The sequence below is a fragment of the Halichoerus grypus genome, chromosome 6 (genome assembly GCF_964656455.1).
Source record: "Halichoerus grypus chromosome 6, mHalGry1.hap1.1, whole genome shotgun sequence".
Lineage (NCBI taxonomy): Eukaryota > Metazoa > Chordata > Mammalia > Carnivora > Phocidae > Halichoerus > Halichoerus grypus.
The window spans coordinates 156,703,449-156,727,202 of NC_135717.1; the positions used below are offsets into that span (position 1 = coordinate 156,703,449).

A 23,754-nucleotide genomic window follows, 5' to 3' on the forward strand; every position below is an offset into this window, starting at 1 on the left:
CATTATAGGTTGTTTCCAGCTTTTTCCTGTTGCAAACAATGCTGCAGTGAATATCCTTGAGGAGGCAGAATAGTTTAGAAGTTGAGCATTGGTGCTGGAGTTTGAATCCCAGCTCTGCTTTATTATCTTTGTAACTTTGGACAAATTACTCAACCTTCCTATACCTCAGTTTCCTCTGTAGAATGGGGATAATAATAGTGTCTGCTTGTGGGGCACTTCAGTGGCTCAGTCGGTTAAGTGTCTGTCTCTTGATCTCAGCTCAGGTCTTGATCTCAGGGTTGTGAGTTTGAGCCCCGCATTGGGCTCCCTGCTGGGCGTGGAGCCTACTTAAAAAAAAATAATAGTGTCTGCTTGATAGTTTAATATGTGGATTAAATAAAGATTAATATGTAGAACTCTTAGAATAGTGCTCAATAAATATGTCATAAGTCTTTGCATATACACAAATCTTTCTTTTGGATGATTAAACTTTTAAAATAGTGATTTTTGTAGTTAATTATTTGTGAATACCAGTAAATAAATTGCCCTTTGGTATATTATAACTCATTTATCTTTTATTTAGTTTTTGCTTTTTCTTATACTATTTACAATCACATGATATAAATCTTTATGGTTAATGACACTGGTATGTTCTAATAATGCTACTGCTCACTGAATTTTACACGTAGGGACCCCTCTAGCATTTTTTTGTATTTACGCGGGGAACTGATGAAGTAGTTTTTGAAGGCCTAAGATTTTTGGCTTTTGATACCTATGTAAGTAAAAATATGTATTTTACAATATACTATGGCTTAATTAACAATGATAATGATGATAACAGTTGATAGTAATAATGTCCATCCTTATATGGTGCCTACTCATTCAGAGCTTAATATTTGCAAGGTGCTGTCAGATCCATATCACTAATAATCCTGTCTATTATAAACCCTTACAGTTGACGTAGCAAATTCACGTGTGTTATATCATTAATTTCTCACAGTAACTCTGAAATAGGTAAGGTAAACAATCGTATTCTGGTATAATAAGGGTAAGTGAGGGTAAGTGATTTGCTAAAGATTGCATAGCTAGTAAGCAGTAGAGCCAGACTTGAACCCAACTTCTTACTTTAAGTTTCTGTATGAGAACCATAATGAATGAGTTATGTGTTCCTGGATATCAGTGGTTCTCAGTCAGGGGTGATTTTGCCCCAAAAGGGACATTTTGACAATGTTTGGAGATATCTTTGGTTGTCATAACCAGGGTGGGGGAGTGCTACTAGCATCTGGTGGGTAGAAGCCAGGGAGACTACTGTTAAACATCCTGCGGTGCATAGGGAAGTTCCTTACCACAAAGAATTATCTGGCCCAAAATGTCAAGAGTACTAAGGCTGAGAAACTATGTTGTACAGTGATCATTGTTGGCATAGGACTAAGACTAAATTTTTGTTTGGTAAGATTTTACTGATAAATAGCAGATTTATTTCATACTTCAGTTTCTTCCCATCTTCAGCTTTTCTTAGATTCAGGTTATAAAGTTCAACAATACTCCGTAAGCAAAATGTATACCCTGAATCAAGAGAAATTGAAGATAAGATTGAAAATTAAAACAAATCTGCTACTTATCACTAAAATCTTTCAAAGGAGGACTCTTGTTCAAAGGCCTTAAGTTTATTATTATTTTCTTCACTAGGTTGTTTCCCAGGGGGTGTGCACTGGGTTTCAGTTGGGAAACAAGACAAATCTGGACTTCTGATGAAATTGCAGAATCTTTGCACACGGTTGGATCAAGATGAGAGTTTCTCTCAGAGGCTTCCACTCAATATTGAAGAGGCTAAAGACCGTCTTCGCATTCTGATGCTGCGCAAACACCCAAGGTACAGATAATCAAATTTAGTTGGTGCATGAAGTCCCAATGAGATTTAACTACTGACATTTAAAGAACATCGTATCTTTTCTTGCTCTTCAGTAGAGATCTAGGAGTGAAGCATTGCTTTTCTGCTCTTCTTTGTCTTATATTAAAAAATGGCTGCCACTGGCCTGAAATTGCTCCTTTTCTTTGCACCTACCATGTTGTCTCTTATATACCACTGAAGTGCTCAAGAAGTATTTCTTAAGTAGGTGAGTTTGTGAGGGGTCTTTGCTAGAAAATGCAGGCTTCTTACCTTGAATCTGTTATTTCTAATGGATAACATTGAACAAGAGACAGAATAAATGTAGGCACCTGGTAAAAGGATTATTTATTTAATGGAACCGTTCTGTTGTGTTGTCTTAGTTTTGGGGGGTGTGTGTGTGAGTGTGTGTGTGAGTGTGTGTGTGTATATATATATGTATATGTATATAAAAAACTCTTCTGTGAACTTCAAGAGTTTTTTTTGTTTATTTTAATTCATTCAATAAATATTATAATTATGTGCCAGGCACTGTTATCAACTGTTTCACAGTTTTCATTAGCCAGAAGGGAGACCGTAGATTAGTTGCTGCTTCTGTTAACAGTGTAACCATCAGTAGTTAATCACCTGGGATTCAATCAACATTTTGATCTCCCTGATCTAACAGCCCTTCTTTCATTGGTTCATTTAACCAACATTGAGTGTTGTGCCCGGTTCTGGGTCAAGTGCTGCAAGTACAAAGATGAATAAAGCCTTCCTTGGGAGTTCAACAGTAAATTGGGTAAGAATTAGGCAATGGCTCTAAATGTTTTTTTTAATTCCTTGGTGCAGCTGATAATGCACTACACTTTCATATGTAGCAGTGGTTGAGTGATTCTTAAATTGGTAAGGGGATTAATACCAGAATATTCGGTGAGAGTAGTAATTTGGGAAAAGCCTCTTAGGTGATTCTACAGAGGACAAGCTCTTTTCTCTCTGGCTTCTTTCTCTTCCAAATCCTTCTGTTATTGCTCCCTCCCCTTGGTAGGCACTGGTACTGATTTTCCTGGAGGAAATGGGATTTAGACCACTATGTTTTGTTTTGTTTTGCTTTGTTAGATAGGGCTGGGGAAGGAGCAGAGGGAGAGAGAAAGAGAGAAAGAAAGCATCTCAAGCAGGCTCCACACCCAGCATGGAGCCTGACTCGGTGCTCGATCTCACGACCCTGAGATCATGACCTGAGCTGAAATCAAGAGTCAGGCGCTTAACTGACTGAACCCCCCAGGGGCCTCAAGACCACTAAAGATTACCTCTTTTCTAGTGCAGTAACTTTTCCCTAGTCCTGCTTCCCTTCTCTACGAAAATAAAAGTGATTACTATTTAGGAAAATATTGTAAATGCTATCAGATGTATCAGACCATGGCTAATGAAGTCATCCTTTTTGTTTCTCTCACAGCAGCATTTTGGTTTATACTTTTGCAATTTTCCAGTCTGTATGTGTACCCAGAATCTTTTTTTTTATAGTGCACAGAAGTAGTGTGCCACTAGGATAAAAATGCTAGTGTATAATTATGCTATTAGCTTTTAGTTGTATTTTTTCTCCATCGGTTCTGCTGAGTTCAAAAAAGTTTTTGGAGAAACCAATCAAGAATTGGCACAGAGGTTCTTTGTCATTAGGAATAAATAAACTGATTTATGGATGGGAAAAACCCCGCTGTGTACCAAATGAAGGGTAATATTCTTGCTAGTGCATTATATCAGGTTGGGACATATGAAATTGCTAGTTTTGTAGGTAAAAAATGGTCAGATATCGTTTTTATTTTTAAATTTTTTTTAAAGATTTTATTTATTTATCTGACAGAGAGAGAGAGCATAAGCAGGGGGAACGGCAGGCAGAGGGAGAAGCAGGCTCCCCACTGAGCAGGGAGCCCGATGCGGGACTCAATCCCAGGACCCTGGGATCATGACCTGAGCTGAAGGCAGACACTTAACCTACTGAGCCACCCAGGAATCCCTCAAATATCGTTATTTTTATATGATTGATTTTAGCTAACCTGAGCCCAGTTCTCATTTAGTTTTGGTGCTTTAAAACTGAATTAGAAAAATCTCATTACTTGGATACTTTTTTTAAGTATTGGCAACCAATTTTTAACACCTGCATGGTACACACAGTTTACTTTTTATAGGTTCACTAACTTTAAAATGCATTCATTGTTTTGGGGTGGGAAGAGAGGAAAGTCTCTAATTTTTTTTTTTCTTTATTTGATTCAGTATATTGTGAAAGGAATATAGCAAAGAGGAAGAGCCATGAATAGACATCTTTATTTTGTAAATTTTAAGACATTGGTGACATCATCCTTTTTTATTTTTATTTTTTTAAAGATTTTATTTATTTATTTGACAGAGAGAGACACAGCGAGAGAGGGAACACAAGCAGGGGGAGTGGGAGAGGGAGAAGCAGGCTTCCCGCCGAGCAGGGAGCCCGATGTGGGACTCGATCCCAGGACTCTGGGATCATGACCTGAGCTGAAGGCAGATGCTTAACAACTGAGCCACCCAGGTGCCCACATTATCCTTCTTTAAAAGAGGCTTAAAATAATAAATGTCATTAGTGATTCAATACAGTTTTGTTTTGTTTTTTTAAATCAGGTCTCTGTTGATCTTGGATGATGTTTGGGATCCTTGGGTATTAAAAGCTTTTGACAATCAGTGTCAAATTCTCCTTACAACCAGAGACAAGAGTGTTACAGATTCAGTAATGGGTAAGGATTAATTTACTTTTTACTTCCCTTATGTTTTAATTCAATTAGATTTAAGTATACTTAAACCAAATTACTGATTATATCTTGTGATTTTGTTGCAGGTCCTAAATACGTAGTCTCTGTGGAGAGTGGCTTAGGAAAAGAAAAAGGACTTGAAATTTTATCCCTTTTTGTTAATATGAAGAAAGCAGATTTGCCAGAGCAAGCTCACAGTATTATAAAAGAATGTAAAGGTGTGGTTATTTTGTGTATGAAGGAATTATAGAGATATTAATTTTGCCCTTTTGTAAATTAAGCTACTGAATATGATAATTTAGCACATGAACATCCAGAAACTTTACTAGAATATTTAGTATTTTAGATTCTTCTCTGACACCCTAAGTAGATAATAATATTTTGGTATTCATTTATTCATTAAAATAGTATTTAATAAACACCCATAATATGTTAGTGGGAAGGGTTAGATGAAGACATGACTTCTGCCAAAGGATAAAAAATATAGTGAGAATCAGAGTTTTACATTTTTTGGTTGGAATTTTATAAAAATAGTATTCTAATTTGATAGGTAAAAACTGGTGTTATCCTCTTTTTTTTTTTTTTTAAAGATTTTATTTATTTATTTGACAGAGAGAGAGACAGCGAGAGAGGGAACACAAGCAGGGGGAGTGGGGAAGGGAGAAGCAGGCTTCCCGCCGAGCAGGGAGCCCGATGTGGGGCTCCATCCCAGGACCCTGAGATCATGACCTGAGCCGATGGCAGTCACTTAGCCAACTGAGCCACCCAGGCGCCCCTGGTGTTATCCTCTTAATTTGCATTTTTTATTAGTGAAGTTAAACTTTTTACTGGCTTATTGAATATTTGCATTTTAAGAAATTATCCTTGACTCAGTTTTTCTTTGTGATATTAGTATTTTTAATTGATTTTTAGGCATTCTAACTACTGAAGCTATTAGCTCTTTGCCATATTTTTGCAAATACTTTCCCCTAGTTTTTTGTCTGCTTTTTAATTTCATTTGTAGTATTTATTTGACATACAGAAATTTAAAATTTTATATAGTCACATCTATCAGCTCTTAATATTACTTCTTCCATTATTGTTAATACTTCAATAGACCTTGTTGTTTCTTTTTGCCATCAAATAGGTACTTAGTTTTGAGTTAATTGACTTTTTTTTTTTTAAAGATTTTTATTTACTTGACACAGAGAGAGATAGTGAAAGCAGGAACACAAGCAGGGGGAGTGGGAGAGGGAGAAGCAGGCTTCCCGCCTGAGCAGGGAGCCCGATGTGGGGCTCGATCCCAGGATCCTGGATCATGACCTGAGCCGAAGGCAGATGCTTAACGACTGAGCCACCCAGGTGCCCCGAGTTAACTGACTTTTCTTAAAAAAAGATTATTTGAGAGAGAGAGAGTGCGTGCACATGTGCACAAGGGGGTAGGGGCAAAGGGAGAGGGAGGGGGGAAGCCGACTCCCCACTCAGTGGGGAGCCACACCAAGGGCTTGATCTCAAGATCCTGAGATCATGACCTCAGCAGAAATCAAGAGTTGGATGCTTAACCGACTGAGCCACCCAGGCACTCCAAATGAGTTAACTGACTTAAGAAATATGTTAGAAAAGAATACTTCGTTTGTATTCATTATAAAGGTGATGCATGTCCATTCTTGAAACATTTAAAAAATGTGTAAAATGATAAAAAAAAGAAATTACCCATAATTTGGTAATTACTAGCACCATAAGAGTATTTCTTTCAGTCTTTTAAGACATATAAAACTTTGAAAAAAATATTGAGATTACAGTGGTATACACAATTTGAATCTTCCCTTTTCATATAGCAAATCTTGAACATTTGCTCATGTCATTAAGTATCTTTTGAAAAAAATTACCAATGGCATAATATTGTGGTAACTTCAATTTATTCAGTCATTTGTTATTATTTAAGATTTTTCACTATTTTAAATAATGCTGTGATGAATATCCTTAGAGGAAGTATTTCTTATTTCTAATGGCTTCCTTAGAATAAATATCTAAAGAGAATCCAAGAGTGATAGATATTTTAAGGCTTTAGATAACATGCAGCAGAATTTTTTTTTTTTTTAAGAATAAAGTGACTCTAGGGGCGCCTGGGTGGCTCAGTCGTTAAGCGTCTGCCTTCGGCTCAGGTCATGATCCCAGGGTCCTGAGATCGAGCCCCGCATCGGGCTCCCTGCTCGGCGGGAAGCCTGCTTCTCCCTCTCCCGCTCCCCCTGCTTGTGTTCCCTCTCTCGCTGTGTCTCTCTCTGTCAAATAAATAAAATCTTTAAAAAAAATAAATAAATAAATAAAGTGACTCTTAGTGGTAATTTTGAAATGAGACAGTATTAATACAGTGACTTTTGTTTCGTTTTGTTCTGTTTTTAGGTTCTCCTCTTGTAGTGTCTTTAATTGGTGCACTTTTACGTGATTTTCCCAACCGTTGGGATTACTACCTCAGGCAACTTCAGAATAAGCAATTTAAGAGAATAAGGAAATCTTCATCTTATGATTATGAGGCTCTGGATGAAGCCATGTCTATAAGTGTTGAAATGCTCAGAGAGGACATCAAAGATTATTACTCAGATCTTTCTATCCTTCAGAAGGATGTTAAGGTGCCTACAAAGGTAATAGAAGGACCAACAGTCCTTGTCCTTGGATATTTATGGCATGTAACTTTTGATACAGTACCAAGGATGTTGTTAGAGAGGATATTGGAAGGTTAAGACCCATGTCACTGAGGTGTATGTGGGGGGCTGTAAAAATCCCACTACTCTTAGTCTCCATCATGGGCTTGGTGTTGAACTCAGATTATTTCCTATTCTTAGTTCTAGTGAGGCTGGAGAAGCATCTGACTTCTTCTCTTTTCTATCTTGACGAATAGTTGAGTTTTTTCATATGAAATGGAAGAGAAACTGTTATTCAGGGCTTTAAGATATGATTTGTGTGTGTGTGTGTGTGTGTGTGTGTGTGTGTGTGTGTTAACACCTTATCTACAATCCTGGTAATTGTAGTTTTGTGGTATATTAAATGCTTAAAATGATTTCTAGGTGTTATGTATTCTCTGGGACATGGAAACTGAAGAAGTTGAAGACATACTGCAGGAGTTTGTTAATAAGTCTCTCTTATTCTGTGATCGGAATGGAAAATCATTTTGTTATTATTTACATGATCTTCAAGTAGATTTCCTTATAGAGAAGAATCGCAACCAACTTCAGGTACTGCATCTCTGTACATTTTAAAAATTTTTTTATTTTGAAATAATTTTAGGCTTATAGAAAAGTTGCAAAACAGCATAGAGAGTTTTATGCATGTACCTTCATCTAGCTTCCCCCAATGTTAACATCTTATATAACTATAATACAGTTATCAAATCTAGAAAATTAACAATGATAGAATACTGTTAACTAACCCACAGATTTTATTTAGATTTTGCTAGCTTTCCCCCAATGCCTTTTTTGTGGTTCAGATCAAGATCCCATATTGCATATAATTGTCATGTTTCCTTAGTTTCCTCAAATCTATGAAAATTCTTTGCTTTCTTTATCTTTCATGGTCACTTTTGAAGAGTACTAGCCAGTTATTTTGTATAACGTCCCTTAGTTTGGGTTTGTCTGATGGTTTCTCATGACTAGATTAAGGTTATATATTTTTGGCAAGAATACTACAGAAGTCATGTTGTGTCCTCAGTGCATCATATCAGGGTGTTGATATGTCTTGTTGTCAGTGATGTTAAGTTGATCACTTGGTTAAAGTGGTACCTGCTAGTTTCTCCACTGTAAAGCTACTAATTTTTTCCTTTTGTAGTAAGTATTTTGTGGGTAGATTCTCTGTACATTTTTAAATAGCTTTGTAAGCTGTAGTTACTGTGATGCTTAGGTTATGAAATTATTTCTGTCTTCTAAAATGTTTCATTTGGGTTTCAGGATTTACATAAGAAGATAATCACTCAGTTCCAGAAACGTTACCAGCCACATACTCTTTCACCAGATCAGGAGGACTGCATGTATTGGTACAATTTTCTGGCCTACCACATGGCTAGTGCCAATATGCACAAAGTAAGGTGACCCATTTAAAAATTATTATTATTTTTTAAGATCTATTTATTTATTTCTTAGAGAGAGAGAGAGAGAAAATGAGTCGGGGAGGGGCAGAGGGAGAAGCAGACTCCCTGCAGAGCAGGGAACCTGATGTGGGACTCGATCTCAGGATCCTGGGATCATGACCTGAGGTGAAGGCGGACGTTTAACTGACTGAGCCACCTAGGTGCCCTAAAAATTATTTTTATCTCACTTCTATTTCCTCCTATGTTTAGAATTTTCTTTTATTAGTAAAAATAGGATTATAGCCTATGTAAGTATTTTTGTTTTTGTTACACTTTTTACCTACAGTGATTTAGAAAGGTACCTTAGTAACTGTAGTAAATGAACCACCTAAAAATTCACTCTCTTCTTACTAGTAGCTTTCCTTTTTGGGCAGTATGGATTTGTGTTTTTAGGCTTTGAGAGGAAATGGAGAATGGGAAACTACATTCATTCATTCAGCAAATATTTATTGAGTGCCTGTTAGGTACTGGTATGTTATTCTTCATTGTGAGGATCTACCACAGGCACAAAGTCCCTGCTCTCATTGAATTTACATTCTGTGGGGAGACAAGTAAATTTATACTATGTTGGGAGTAGTAAGTGCTCAGCATGGAAGGAGAAAGTGATGATATAGCATCATCATGATTTATGATGGATTTGGTGTGCATTATAGGATGACTCCAAGCTTGCACAACAGAAAGAATGGAGTTGCCCTGAACTGAGATTGGGAAGTCTGTGGGCAGACCGGGTATTTTTCAGAGGTAAAGGGAGAGTTAGGAAATCATTTTGAATATACTGTCTCATACGTATTAAGACATCTGACTGTAAATAAAGGGTATATAGTTGGATATATGAATCTGGATTTCTGGGGGAACATTATGGACTGAAAATAAAATTTGGGAATCATCACCACATAGATGATATTTGAAATCATGAGTACCAGCTATTCAAAATGTTAACATTTTGGAAAACCATATGTACTTTGAGTAATTTATCTATGCTTAGGTATGTTATTTCTTGGTTAAAAAAAATGGTGTATTGTATCCTGTTTTTTTCACCTAGCAAAATATAGTTTACATTTAATAATATACACTTTGGAATGAAGGTATTCCAATAAATACTTGTGCCAAATTTACTTAAACTGTAATTGTTGCACATTTAGGTTTTCAGTTTTTTGCCTTTATGATGCTGTAATGAACAATGTTGTCTTTGCACCTACATTATTTCCTTTGAAAATTTTTTGAAGTGGGATTATTGGGTCAGTGCATCTTTTTAAAACTTGGTATGTATGGTAGTGTGACAGGATTCAGTTTATTCTTACCTTTTTAGCCTTTTTTTCTGATTTTTAAAGATAATTTCTAATTTTTAAAGGTTTTTCATTGGAAAAATATAGGCAAAAAACTAAAAAGAAAGTGAAAATGACATTATTGCTAATGCTTTTGTGTATAGTTTTCCAAGTTGTTTTGCTGCTCAGATACACATACTTATCCTTTTTTTTTCTTAATTTTAATTTTTTTAGGGAGAGAGAGTGCGTGTGTGAGCAGGGGGAGGCTCAGAGGGAGAGAGAGAATCCCAAGCAGGCTCCATGCCCAGTGCAGAGCCCGATGTAGGGCTCGATCCCACAACCCCGAAATCATGACCTCAGCCGAAATCAGGAGTCAGAGACTTAACTGACTGAGCCACCCAGGCACCCCCACATACTTGTTCTTTAAACCCAAAATAGGATCATAATAGAAATAGTCTTATATCCCTTTTTCTCCCCCAGTTAACTGTATTTCATGGTCCTCTTTTTATGTCAGTTTATATAGAGTGAAAAAATTTTTGAAGCTACATACTATTTCATTGTATATTGAGGCTTATGGACAGTTAGATTGCTTAAGCACACTTGTCTGATTATTTTCTTAGGACACATTTTTTAAGTGTAATTTCTGGGTCAAATGGTATGTACAGTTAGAATTTTAATACAGATTACCAGACTGTCCTCCAGAAAGGTGCTCTTGAGTTACATCACTATCAACAGTATGTGAGAGTGTTCATTTCCTCTGACTCCAGCTAATATTCTTATTACTGCTTTTAGTCTTTAAAAATCTGATTTTTTTTTTTTTTTAAAGATTTTATTTATTTATTTGACAGAGAGAGACACAGTGAGAGAGGGAACACAATCAGGGGGAGTGGGAGAGGAGAAGCAGGCTTCCCACGGAGCAGGGAGCCCGATGCGGGGCTCGATCCCAGGACCCTGAGATCACGACCTGAGCCGAAGGCAGACGCTTAACGACTGAGCCACCCAGGCGCCCCATCTGATTTTTTTTTTTTAAGATTTTATTTACTTTGTCAGAGAGAGAGAGAGAGAGTGTGCGCACAAGCAGGGGGAGTGGCAGGCAGAGGGAGAAGCAGGTTTCCTGCTGATTAAGGAGCCCGACGTGGGACTTGATCCTAGGACTCTGGGATCATGACCTGAGTCGAAGGCAGATGCTTAACCGACTGAGCCAGCCAGGTGTCCCTAGAAATCTGATATTAAAACATGCTGAATCTTTGTTGTTTCATTTAGATTACTGGTGAGGTTTTTGGCCATTTGTGCCTTTTATTCTGTGCATTGAGTCGCCTACATTGCTTTTACCTATTTTTTTTGTTGAGGTGTTTCTCTTATTTTATTAGAATTTTCTTTTCTTTTTTTTGTTTTTGAAAACATGGCTTCCTCTGCAGTACTCTTTTTTTTTTTTTTTTTAAAGATTTTATTTATTTATTTGACAGAGAAAACACAAGCAGGGGGAGCAGCAGAGGTAGAGCGAGAAGCAGGGAGCCTGATGTGGGACTAAATCCCAGGGCCCTGAGATCATGACTTGAACTGAAGGCAGCCGCTCAACCGACTGAGCCACCCAGGCGCCCCTTATTAGAATTTTCTATAAAAAAAAGAATATTAAGCCCTCATCTATCATATGTGTTGTAAATAAGTATTTTTATTTTTTGTCAAATTTTATTTATATTGTTTTCAACTATATTGAAGGTTTTTGAGTTTTTAGGTAGTTAAGTTCACATTTCTCTCTCTTTTTTTTTTTGTACTTTTGGTGTCATGTTTACAAACATTTCCTTCATCCTAGGGTTACAAAAATATTTGCCTGTATCCTATAGAATTTTTTGAGGTTTTCTATTTTATATTTAAGTGTTTAATCCAGCTAAAATTTATTTTGATTTAAGTTGTGTGGTCCATTTTATGTTTATTTGGTTCCTTTTAAAATAGCTTCCTTTCTGTCCTTAAATTCTAAGTTATCTGCTACGTTTCTTTCAGTGGTGTTAGGATAAGGATGGTAGGGGCTCCTGGGTGGCTCAGTCGGTTAAGTGTCTGCCTTTGGCTCAGGTCATGATCCCAGGGTTCTGGGATTGAGCCCCATGTCAGGCTCCCTGCTCAGGTGGGAGTCTGCTTCTCCCTCTGCCCCCCTCCCTGGCTTGTGCTCTTTCTCTCTCTCTCTCTCTCTCTCTCTCTCGATCACTCTCTCTTTCAAATAAATAAAATCTTTATTTAAAAAAAAAAAGGATAAGGATGGTAGAGTTAAAATTCTTTGATGTCTTTAACAGTATCCTCATCTTACTTTTTTTTTTTTTAAAGGAACTTTGTACTTTAATGTTTTCCCTGGATTGGATTAAAGCAAAAACTGAACTCGTAGGCCCTGCTCATCTGATTCATGAATTTGTGGAATACAGGCATATATTGGATGAAAAGGTACGCTTAGTATGAAAAATAAGTTCTTAAAGGGCATCTCATTGTCATTTAATTCTAGGTTTAATAGTGGGGATGAGCAGAATAAAAGGGACAAAAGAGAGATAATTTCCTCATTTTGACCCTTGATTATTCTAATTATTTTGCTTCCTAGCCTACTGGGAATGTAGATGGGATTGAGGTTTGAAAGTTGAGGAAGTAAAGTGTCCACTGGGTTTTTTTGTTTTGTTTTTTGTTTTTTACACAAAAATGTATTAAGAAAGTAATACTTGGATAATGAGATTTTTACACTATGTTTAAAAATCTGGAGAGGGTCACCATATATTTGTTACCTAATGGTTGGCTGTTTAATTTTAGCTCATATAGAGAATATCTCATTTAAGCCTTTAAAGTGACAAGATCACAGAAACAGAAAAATGCCAGATCTTGAGTCTAGTTATATTTCTAAGAGATTTCAGTTTGTTCATAGGATTGTGCAGTCTGTGAAAATTTCCAGGAATTTTTATCTTTAAATGGACATCTTCTTGGACGACAGCCATTTCCTAATATTGTACAGCTGGGTCTCTGTGAACCAGAAACTTCAGAAGTTTATCAGCAAGCTAAGCTGCAGGCCAAGCAGGAGGTCGATCATGGAGTTCTTTACCTGGAGTGGATGTAAGTAGATTAGGAAAGAAACCAAAGGGAGTGGAGTGCTAACTGTGTCATTATTTTTCAGGTAGTGAATAAGTTCACTCCAGGAAGATATAACTACTTTGTAAAGGGCTGGAACTTTTAATAAGCATTCTTACTTATTGAAAAGTTCTGGAGAAGTGAGCATAGGAGAAATACATATTTTCAAAGAGTCTATAGAAATAGATGCTTGCCTGTAGGCATTTTGACCAGTCATACTAAATAATACCAAATGGTTTACTTATTGTAGCATAGTTTACTAGCAAAGAACATGGGCTTTGAAGCCACAAACATTGATTTAAGTCTCAGTTCTGAAACCTGATAGTTCTGTGATTTTGAACAAATTACAGGTTGCTCTTTTTTTCATATATAAAATAGAGATAGCAATTCTTTGAGGTGTATTATTTTTATGAAGATTGAAATGAGATATTGGATATAAAGTGATTAGCCCTTCACCTTTCACATAGCCCTCATTAAACTTCCACTGAATTTTGATTGTTCTAACTCCTAAAAGAGTCTATTCAGTTTTGCTCTTGTCTTAATCTTATCAATTAGAAAAAGAGGGTTAACTCATCTTTTTAATGTCTGTTATATACGATATGCGCACAATTCTCATTTTACCTTCAAACCTTAGAAGGTAAATATTATTTGCTCTATTTTACAAATGAAAAAATTGAGGCACAGAGATGTTGAGACTTGACTAAGCTTGTGTAGCTTGTTGAATGGAATTTAAGTCCTGGGTCTGTTGAGCTTGATGTTCCGTGTGCCTTCTATATGCAATGCTTCTCTTACAGCTGGAAATAATGAACATGAGTGGCTGTCTTTTCACATGTGTAATTTATATCTGAATTGAACTCTAGGTTGATATCTGCAATATTTATTAGCCCCGGGCCCTCTTTCCAAATAGGTTGCCGTAGGCGATTTCCCTAATTCATTGAAGCTAAGGTAAACCTGTCTGTATTCTAGAACACTTGCTCACTTTATATCGTAACATTTGTTTCACTTTATGGTGATGGCCTATTTTTCTGTTACTAGTCTATACATTCTGTAGTTTAGAATAGTTTGGAGGTTAAAATTAACAGATTTTGGCTCTAGACTGCCTGGACTTGAAACCCAGCTCTGCTTTATTGGTTGTTTATAACCAGAGAAAGTTATTCAACTTCTCTCACCTAATAGTGCTCTTTCATAGCATTATTGAGAAGATTAAATGAGTATGTGTGTATACAAACATATTGTGTGTATACAAACATATACACACACACAGAGTGCTTAGAACAGTACCTAGTTCATATAAGGTCCTCAATAAATATTAGTTATTAAGAATAGCATTTAGCATTTTTCCTGGTCCATATAGTTGGTATGCAAAAGAAATTTGTGGAAGATCTAACTGAATTGATGTTTTGGTTAGTGGTTGAAATAGAATTAATACATGGTCTGATAATCAGATGGGTATAGGTTTAGTTCTTGTTCTCTTATGACTTGTTGAGTTTGATTTTTCACTTTTTCTTGCTTTTTTTTTTTTCTTCCCATTCCATCAGCTGCGTTTCAGCCTGTGATGTTCTCTCACAGAATGCTTAGTCATTCTGTGAGCTGAATCTTAACTGGGTTTGACCAGGTCATATTCAAAGAATGCTTTACTTTAGTACTAGAAAGATTTTTTTTTCTATAGAAATGTTTAGATTGGTATAAGCTTAAATTTAACTGAATTTTAGCTTTCAAAGAAATTATGTGTTCATACATTCACTTGTTATTTCTTTACTACTTTTTGGCCGTCTGTTATATGCCCATCTTTGCAACAGTCACTTTCTGACCTTTGGGGAATTGAGTCGTTAGAACAAGGGGAAAGAGAGTATTTTTTTAGCCTAAGCTTCTGATCTTTGCTAGTAATTTACCTGGTTTTCTTCTAGGTTCTCATCACCTTAGTTCATATAGTGTTTGTTTCTTTGCTTCTAATAAATTATAATACTTTCTAGGCAAGATCTAAGTCTGATTTACCTTTTGTGTTCCCTTTTTTCATTTGGTCCATCTTGTGTGTGGTTAATTTTTTTAAAGTTTTTATTTAAATTCTAGTTAGTTAGGGGCACCTGGGTGGCTCAGTCGTTAGGTGTCTGTCTTCGGCTCGTGATCCCAAGGTCCTGGGATCGAGCCCCGCATGGGGCTCCCTGCTCAGCGGGAGGGCTGCTTCTCCCTCTCCCACTCCCCTGCTTGTGTACCCTCTTTCGCTGTGTCTCTCTCTGTCAAATAAATAAATAAAATCTTGAAAAAAAAATTCTAGTTAGTTAACATATAGTGTAATATTGGTTTCAGGAGTAGATGTGTGGTTAATTTTTTTAAAGAATAGTAACAGTGGCATCCTTATGTGCCAGGCAGTGTTTAGAGCAGGTATCATTACTCCTGTTGTACATATGAGGAAATGGAAACTTATTAGGTTCAATAATTTGCCTAAGTTTACACACTTAATAAGTAGTAGAAGTAGGTTTGCTCTTTATCTGACTCCTAAAATAAGTACAATGCCATTTAACATATTTATTTGTACTCAAAGTGACAGGGGTGTCTGTATATGAAATTCTGACACTGTTCTAATACTTTACCCCTTTAACCCATAAGAAATAATATATTAACTGCACTAGTGGAATAGTTACAAAGAAAATGATGTTGCTTTATCTTTTTCTCCTCTATGAATAATTGTGGTTAGAGAAGAGCAAATTTAAAGTACATCATCGTGGGGCACCTAGGTGGTTCAGTTGGTTAAGCGTCTGCTTTCAGCTCGGGTCATGATCCCAGGGTCCTGGGATCGAGCCTAGAATTGCCTCGGGCTCCCTGCTCAGTGGGGAGCCTACTTCTCCCTCTCCATCTGCCCCCTCCCTGCTCGTTCGCTCTCTCCTTCTCTTTCTCTTTCTCTTTCTCTTTCTCTCAAATAAATAATATCTTTTTTTTTTTTAAATGCAGAAGACTGGTACTTCTCTTGTTTTTTTTTTTTTTTTAAAGATTTTATTTATTTTATTTGACAGAGAGAGACACAGTGAGAGAGGGAACACAAGCAGGGGGAGTGGGAGAGGGAGAAGCAGGCCTCCCGCTGAGCAGGGAGCCCGATGTGGGGCTCGATCCCAGGACTCTGGGACCATGACCTGAGCTGAAGGCAGACGCTTAACGACTGTGCCACCCAGGCGCTCCTCAAATAAATAATATCTTAAAAAAAAATAAAGTACATCATTGTTAATGGTGGGTGTAGTGTCATACTTTAGTTAGGAAATGAGCTTCATTTTGCTATGGCTTCTTTCCTTTTATTTATTTTTTAAAATTTTTAATTTTTTTAGAGAGAGAGAGGAGGGGCAGAAGGAGAGAGAGAATCTCAAGCAGACTCCATGGCCAGTGTGGAGCCCTATGCTGGGTTCAATCTCACAACCCTGAGATCATGACCTGAGCTGAAATCAAGGGTCGGGTTGCTTAACTGATTGAGCCACCCAGGTGCCCTGGCTTCTTTCCCTTTAAAAACAATGGAGATTTTTTTGAGGGTATCCTTACATAATGATTTCTCTGCATATGTTATCATTAATATATCAAAGGAAAATAGAAAACAACATGTGTTTGATTAGTTAGATTTCTCCCAACTCTGACATTTGCAGCACCTGACAGGTTGCTTTATATAGGGTAGCATTTCTCTTAAAAAGCTACTTTCGTAATACTTTTTTCCTTCAGGAGATCTATGCTGTCATTTACATGCTGGTAACTTAATTTTAAGAATTTTGTATTTTTGGCAACACAACAATGTTAACAGTTTACTTTATTACTGAAAAAAATATTACTTTTACTTATTGGGTTTCTGTTCATTTTCTCCTTGTACGTAGAAACAAAAAAAACATCAAGAATCTTTCCCGCTTAGTTGTCCGCCCCCATACAGATGCTGTTTACCATGCTTGCTTTTCTGAGGATGGTCAAAGAATAGCTTCTTGTGGAGTTGATAAAACCCTACAGGTAAAACATATCTCTTGAGAAAAATTGAAAGAGGCATGTACCGAATACTGTACATATTAGAATATATTTAAATCCTAGAATTGAAGAAAATTGCACATTAGAATTAGAGAAATCCAAATCTCTTGAACATTTTATAAAAGCTGTCTCTGGAAATTTAGAAGATATGGTTGTGTGTTTTTATAATTTTAAAGTTGCCAAGTGACATAAAAGTACCTTTTACCCTAGCAAATCCGTTACTGTCATCCATGAGCCCTCTAAGAGTAATGAGGAAGTGCAAATTGTTAAAAGACATAAGGACTCCATATCACAGTGCACAGGGCTCTGATTAAAAAACAGTGATTAGGTAAAATACCTACCTTATCACAGGTTCAGACACAGATTCTGACTATAAACAGGAATCAGACTAGATTATTTCCTAAGGTGCTTGAAGGAATTTAAGTTCTCATTTGTTTTTGGAATACATGAATGAGTGCTTTTCTTTAAATTTGTGCTCTGCTTTTTGATTTTGAAGGAAACGGGATCAGATTAGTTAAAATTGATATTTAGATTAGGTTTAGTCTTTGCAAAATTATGACTGTAAACCTTATTTTTATATGTGTGCTTTATTACTAATTTTATTAATTTTGGCTTTAGAGCCCCAGAAAGAAAACATATTGAATGAAATGTTTTCTGTTTAAGAATTTGCCAAACTAAAAAAAAAAAAAAGAAGAAAAAAAGAATTTGCCAAACTAATCTCAAGAACTGAAGTTATACTCTGCCGGCTCTTTTTATTGATATTACAGTCATTTAATAAGGGATAGTTCTCTATGTTAAGACATATAAACTCTGACAGATATTCTGCTTTTTAGAGTGGTTTTGCCAAGGTTCATTACTATTGCAAAATACTATGGATTAAGGTCTTTTAAAGAAAGATTTTTATTGAATGGTGGCCATTGGTTTATGGTAAAAAGATTTTATTGTTGCTTGTGCAGGTGTTCAAAGCTGAAACAGGAGAGAAACTGCTAGAAATCAAGGCTCATGAGGATGAAGTGCTTTGTTGTGCATTCTCTGCAGATGACAGATTAATAGCAACCTGCTCAGTGGATAAAAAAGTGAAGGTAGGGAAATATTTTTCTCTTGAGTTGTAATTACCATAGAATTCATTTTCTTTTTCCATAGTGGAGGGACTAGGGTAAGTAGGGGTAAAGGACTCTTGCCTGTTAATCTACAGACTTGAAGCAAACCAGTTTTTATCCACTGCAAATTAACACTGTCTATTTTTAAGCACCAGCAAAAATGCCTAGGTTTCTCAGCCTGAGATATTTACCAGACAGCTGGGAGAAACAATTACAAATTAATGAATTTGCCTTGTTTATTATTGATAGGTCTGTGTGATAAAATATCAGTTGGAATCTTTGAGGGCATTGTGATTGAAAGTGTTGCTGCACAAAATTACTGAGATTGGATTCCTGTTGTAAAATACATAATTTGTGAAGTGTGCAACCCAGATTTTTTTCTTTTAGAGAGGGAGTGTGGAGTGGGGAGGGTTGGGCGGGGGAGGGGCAGAGGGAGAGAGAGAATCTTAAGCAGGCTTCACAAAGTGTGGATCCTGATGCCGCCGTGTTCATCTCACGATCCTGAGCTGAAATCAAGAGTTGGACGCTTAACCAACTGAGCCACTCAGGCACCCCAAACACCTCACTTCAGGCTTTTTTTTTTTTTTTTTTTAAGAGTGTGTGCACATGTGAGAGCGGGGTGGCGGGGAGAAAGGAAAGGGAGACAGAGAATCCCAAGCAGGCTCCACACCCAGCATGGAGCCTGACACAGGCCTCGATCTCATGACCCTGGGACCATAACTTGAGCCGAAATCAAAGAGTTGGATGTCCAACCGACTGAACCACCCAGGTGCCTCTTGCTTCAGGCTTTTTAAAAAGAGATGGATCCTGGGGCGCCTGGGTGGCTCAGTCGTTAAGCGTCTGCCTTCAGCTCAGGTCATGATCCCAGGATCCTGGGATCGAGCCCCGCATCGGGCTCTCTGCTCGGCGGGAAGCCTGCTTCTCCCTCTCCCACTTGCCCTGCTTGTGTTCCTGTTCTCGCTGTGTCTCTCTTTGTCAAATAAATAAATAAAATCTTAAAAAAAAAAAAAAAAAGAGAGATGGATCCTGACTTGGTGGGAGTACTGCAAATAAATAGATAGGTAGATAGGTAGATAGGTAGGTAGGTGGGTAGATAGATAAATAGAGAGGAGAGGGAGAGGGAAAGAAAGAGAGGGAGAGGGAAAGAAAGAGAGGGAGACGGAAAGAAAGAAAGGGAGGGGAAGAAAGAAAGGGAGAGGGGAAGAAAGGGAGAAAGGAAAGAGGGAGGAAGAAAGGAAGGAAGGACGGACGGACGGACTGTTGAAACTGGCTAGATGGGGTGGGTCTTAGTGGACCTGGGAGCAAGAAAATTGGCTTGGAAGTTTTCCTGGGGTCTGCACTCACTTGAAGAAGACTTTGGGGTGTCCAGACAAATTAAGACCTTGGAAAAGTCTACTTCTTGATAGATTGGACTGTCTAGGTAGGTGGCTTTACAACCAACCAGTTAATTAACTCCATAGCCACTACTGAGTCAGGCTTGGAGTTCGCCAGTCTTGCACAGTTCCAAAGTCAAGAGCTATGTGGAATAAAAGGAGATAACTCTGAGTTTCTGTTTTCTAAGTACTCAAAATATAGAACAAGAGGCGCAAATGTCTATTAAAGAACTTAAACTCTTTGGACCTCTGGTGAGTGCTTTGATAAGACAAAAAATGCGGGGCACCTGGCTGGCTCAGATGGTAGAGCATATGACGCTTCATCTTGGGGTCATGAGTTTGAGCCCCATAATGGGAATAGAGCTTACTTAAAAATTAAAAAAAAAAAAAGAAAATGCTATGAGAGGGACATTAATACCTCTAAAAAGTTCAGAGCCCAGTGAAGACTAGGTAATTTATTTCTTTTGTTTATTGTTAGAACACACTGCTTTGTTGTCTTACATAGTAACTAGAATGATGATTACTTTTGCTTGGGAATTTAACACTGTGAGGCTTTATACTACACACTTTGTTATATTACATTATCAATTTCTCACTACAACTTGCAGAGTAAGTATTGATCCCATTTTGCAGATGAGAAAATAGGTTCAGAGATGAAGTCATTTGCCCAAGCTCACATTAACGGATAACTAATGGAGCCAGGGTTCAAAGCTAGGTTTCCCTCAGAATCTAAAGCCTTAATTTTTTTCACTGATCCATCTGCCTTTACTTTTTATTGATACCTTGAAGTCAGCAGCACACTTAGCATGTCCTTTATCTCATTTGAATTGTGTACACAAGGGCAGGTATAAGTATCCTCATTTTACAGAGGAGGGAACTATGATGCAGATAAATTAAAGACTTGACGATGGACACACAAATTATAAATGGTAGAGCCAGGTCTTGGACTTAATCCTTCTGATCTAAAGTCCATTATTCCATTCCTTTTATAGCACTTCTCTGCCTACTGTCATTCATGTGAACATGTGCAGTCTTGCCCTTGAAAAATGTAATGTTTTCATGGGATTCTAATTGTGCTATAGAAAGGCACACGTGTAGACTTGTAATTTTTAAAAAGACATCCTGGAAAAATACAGACATGTTTTAGAGAAGGGGGGTATTATGTCTGACTGGGAAAATCTGCCACAAAACAGCTCACATTGGTTTGCTCTTCTGTTCTCCCTTTGAAAGTAAGGGGTAGTTGTAAATTTTATTTTCTCTATTCTCTTTAGATTTGGAATTCTGTGACGGGGGAACTAGTACATATCTATGATGAGCACTCAGAGCAAGTCAACTGCTGCCACTTTACCAACAACAGTCATTACCTTCTCTTAGCCACTGCGTCAAGTGACTGCTTCCTCAAAGTAAGTGTGGATAATGAGAATTACGTGCACAAATTTGATAGGTGCATCAGAACATCTTTTTTGATTTTCTCTTGTATTGTTCAGGGCTCTTTTGGTTGCAGTGATAGGAACTTCCATACTAGCTAAGCCAAAAAAAGCAAAAAAAAAGAAATTACTGGTTCATGTAACTGAAAAGTCTAAAGGGAGCATGGCTTTAGGCATAACTGATTCCAGATGCTTAAATTACATTCTTGGAGTCTAATCCCCCCTCCATTTTTAGATTTTGTTTCTCTCTTTGTTGGTTCAGGCGTGTTCTTTTTGTGTGGCAGGAAATATGGCTGTTCTCAGTTACAGGCTTACGTGGGTCTTACAGCTTATAGTCACAGAGGAAGAGAAACTTACTCTTTCCCAGGTCCCATAGATTTAATTTTAAAGAAGACTATTTGACATGGTTTGGCTTATATGCTCATTGTTAAATAACCCTAGTGGTCCAATAGGATATGGAATCCTTGAATTGGTTAAAGATTACAAGTTCAGCCATGTAGAAATGGGACAAATGAAGTGAGGTCAGCTCTATTTGAATTATAAGTGGGGCTTGATTCAGAAGAGAGGTTGTTATTAGAAGGAGGAACGAAAAAAGGTGCTGATAGAAAAAAAAAGAAACTAAAACTAAAAGCAGATATGCATTTTATATATATTTGATAATGCTTTATAGTTACAAATTATAAAAGATTTTATCTTTTTTTCCTCTTAAATGGCATATTGAAGATAGCTAGATTAAATTTTCTGGGGGTCCAGAAAGATTCACTAACTTCCTTTGGATTGTTTTTTGGTTTGGTTTCTACCCTTTTTTAATGTCACACCATCTTTGCAAAGGGACATTATATTTTTGGGAGGTTTGGGCAAACCATTTCAGTTTGGAAAACCTCATAGACTCTGTGTTTGACATTTAAATACAGTATTTTTTTTTTTTTAAATACAGTATTTTTAAAAACTTCAGAAAATATTGAAAATTGTCTCCCCTCTCCCCTTCAGTTCAGGAAGCTGAAACTTTATCTTTTTTTTTTTTTTTCCTCCAAAAGAAAACTTACATAGAAGCTCAGTGTGTAACAGACAAAGCCCATTGCTCTGGTTGAAGTGGGGTGTGGTCTTGCATTTTTTTTTTTTTAAAGACGTTATTTATTTATTTGAAAGAGAGAGTGTGTGTGGGTGCGCGTGCTTGAGCGGGGGTGGGAGGGAGGACAGAGGAAGAGGGAGAAGCTCAGCTGCTGAGCGAGGAGCCCGATGTGGGGTTCTGTCCCAGGACCCTGAGATCATGACCTTAGCGGATGTCAGACACTTAACTGACTAAGCCACCCAGGCGCCCTTGAGCTTGCTTTTCTACTCTTGTTCCCTCTCTTATTTCCCCCAGTAGTCCCTTTCAGACATGTTTTGGAATCCTTAGGGGCCTGCATAGCACAATTTGAAAACACTGGATTGGATTAAAATAACAGACTAATGTAGTCTTATAATCATAGCTCATTTTTACTCAGATATGCTTTACCTTATTGAATAAATCCACCTCTAAAAAACTAAGACTTCTGTATTATTTTATGATTAATTTTTGATGTTTCTTTTTAACATTTTGTAGGGTGAAGAAGTTTATGTTTCCTCATTTTAATTATAGACAAAAAGCTCTAGGATATAAGACCAAAGAGAGATCTATGGGTTCTATTGTTTAGTCAACAGTTTTAATTGAGGACAAGTTTTACTTTAAAATCTGCCATACCACACCTGTATTACCATGTGGACAATTAGAATTCACTTCTTGTGACTCTTGAACTGAGAGAAGGCAATGAAAATACGAAAATCTGAAGTTGCCCCCATGTAACTTGCCTTATCTGAAAAACTGAATTTACCTAGGGCTAGGATAAAGAAGTCGAAGATGGAGATGGACATGAAGAATAGGACTTACCTCACTGGTCATTTCCAAAGGATTTTTGTCAATATTAATTTTGGGGATGGATGATTTCTCCTTCCGTGTTTAATATAGTTAGCATAAATCCCCAGAGAGGACTATAGCCCTTTTTATTTATATTTTATTCACTTTTCAAACATACCCAAAAGGAGAGAGTACAGTAATAAACCCTTGTGGTATCCATTGTCTAGCTCTCACTATTATTAATATTTTGCCAATCTTATTTTATTCTCCCCCTCCCTTTTTTTTTTTTTTTTGGCTGGAGCATGTTGGGACAAATCGCAGATATCATGTCGTTGCGCCCAAAATACTTCAGCTTGCATATTTGAGGTCTTAAACCTAAGTACCATGCCATTATCACACCTAACATAATAAATAATAGTTTTGTGATCTATCTGGTCCATGTTCACTTTTCCCCATTGTTCTTTTAAGTTTATTTATTTTTAGTAATCTCTATACCTAACATGGGGCTTGAACTTGCGACCCCAAGATCAAGAGTCACACACTCCTCTGACTGACCTAGCCAGGCTCCCCTTCCCCATCATTCTTAAAAAAACGTATCTTTTCTTTCTTTAAGATTTTTTATTTTATTTATTTGAGAGAGCATGCGAGAGAGCACAAGCAGGGGGCAGGGCAGAGTGCGAGGGAGAAGCAGTCTCCCCACTGATCAGGGAGCATGATGGTGGGGCTCAATCCCAGGACCCTGGGATCATGACATGAGCCAAAGGCAGACGGTTAAACAACTGAGCCCCTAGGCGCCCCCCAAAAAACCATATCTTTCTACCATAGATTTGTTGGAAACAGAATACAAATTTCAGGTGACATTTGGTTGTTACGTCTCTTAAATGTCTTTTATTCTGGAGAAG

At 37.2% G+C, this 23,754-nt stretch overlaps 1 protein-coding gene across 6 annotated transcripts in view; it reads left to right on the plus strand.

The window, feature by feature from the left end:
- APAF1 (apoptotic peptidase activating factor 1) overlaps nt 1–23,754 on the plus strand; it is a 91,799-nt gene that overhangs the window by 15,789 nt on the left and 52,256 nt on the right. For all 6 annotated transcript variants that reach the window (XM_078076448.1, XM_078076449.1, XM_078076446.1 and 3 more), the window contains 11 exons: nt 1,669–1,852; nt 4,496–4,608; nt 4,710–4,841; nt 7,006–7,244; nt 7,668–7,835; nt 8,544–8,675; nt 12,307–12,420; nt 12,887–13,071; nt 16,935–17,061; nt 18,033–18,158; nt 20,821–20,952. In XM_078076448.1, coding sequence (XP_077932574.1) covers nt 1,669–1,852; nt 4,496–4,608; nt 4,710–4,841; nt 7,006–7,244; nt 7,668–7,835; nt 8,544–8,675; nt 12,307–12,420; nt 12,887–13,071; nt 16,935–17,061; nt 18,033–18,158; nt 20,821–20,952 — 1,652 coding nt within the window. The remainder of the gene's footprint in view (nt 1–1,668; nt 1,853–4,495; nt 4,609–4,709; nt 4,842–7,005; nt 7,245–7,667; nt 7,836–8,543; nt 8,676–12,306; nt 12,421–12,886; nt 13,072–16,934; nt 17,062–18,032; nt 18,159–20,820; nt 20,953–23,754) is intronic.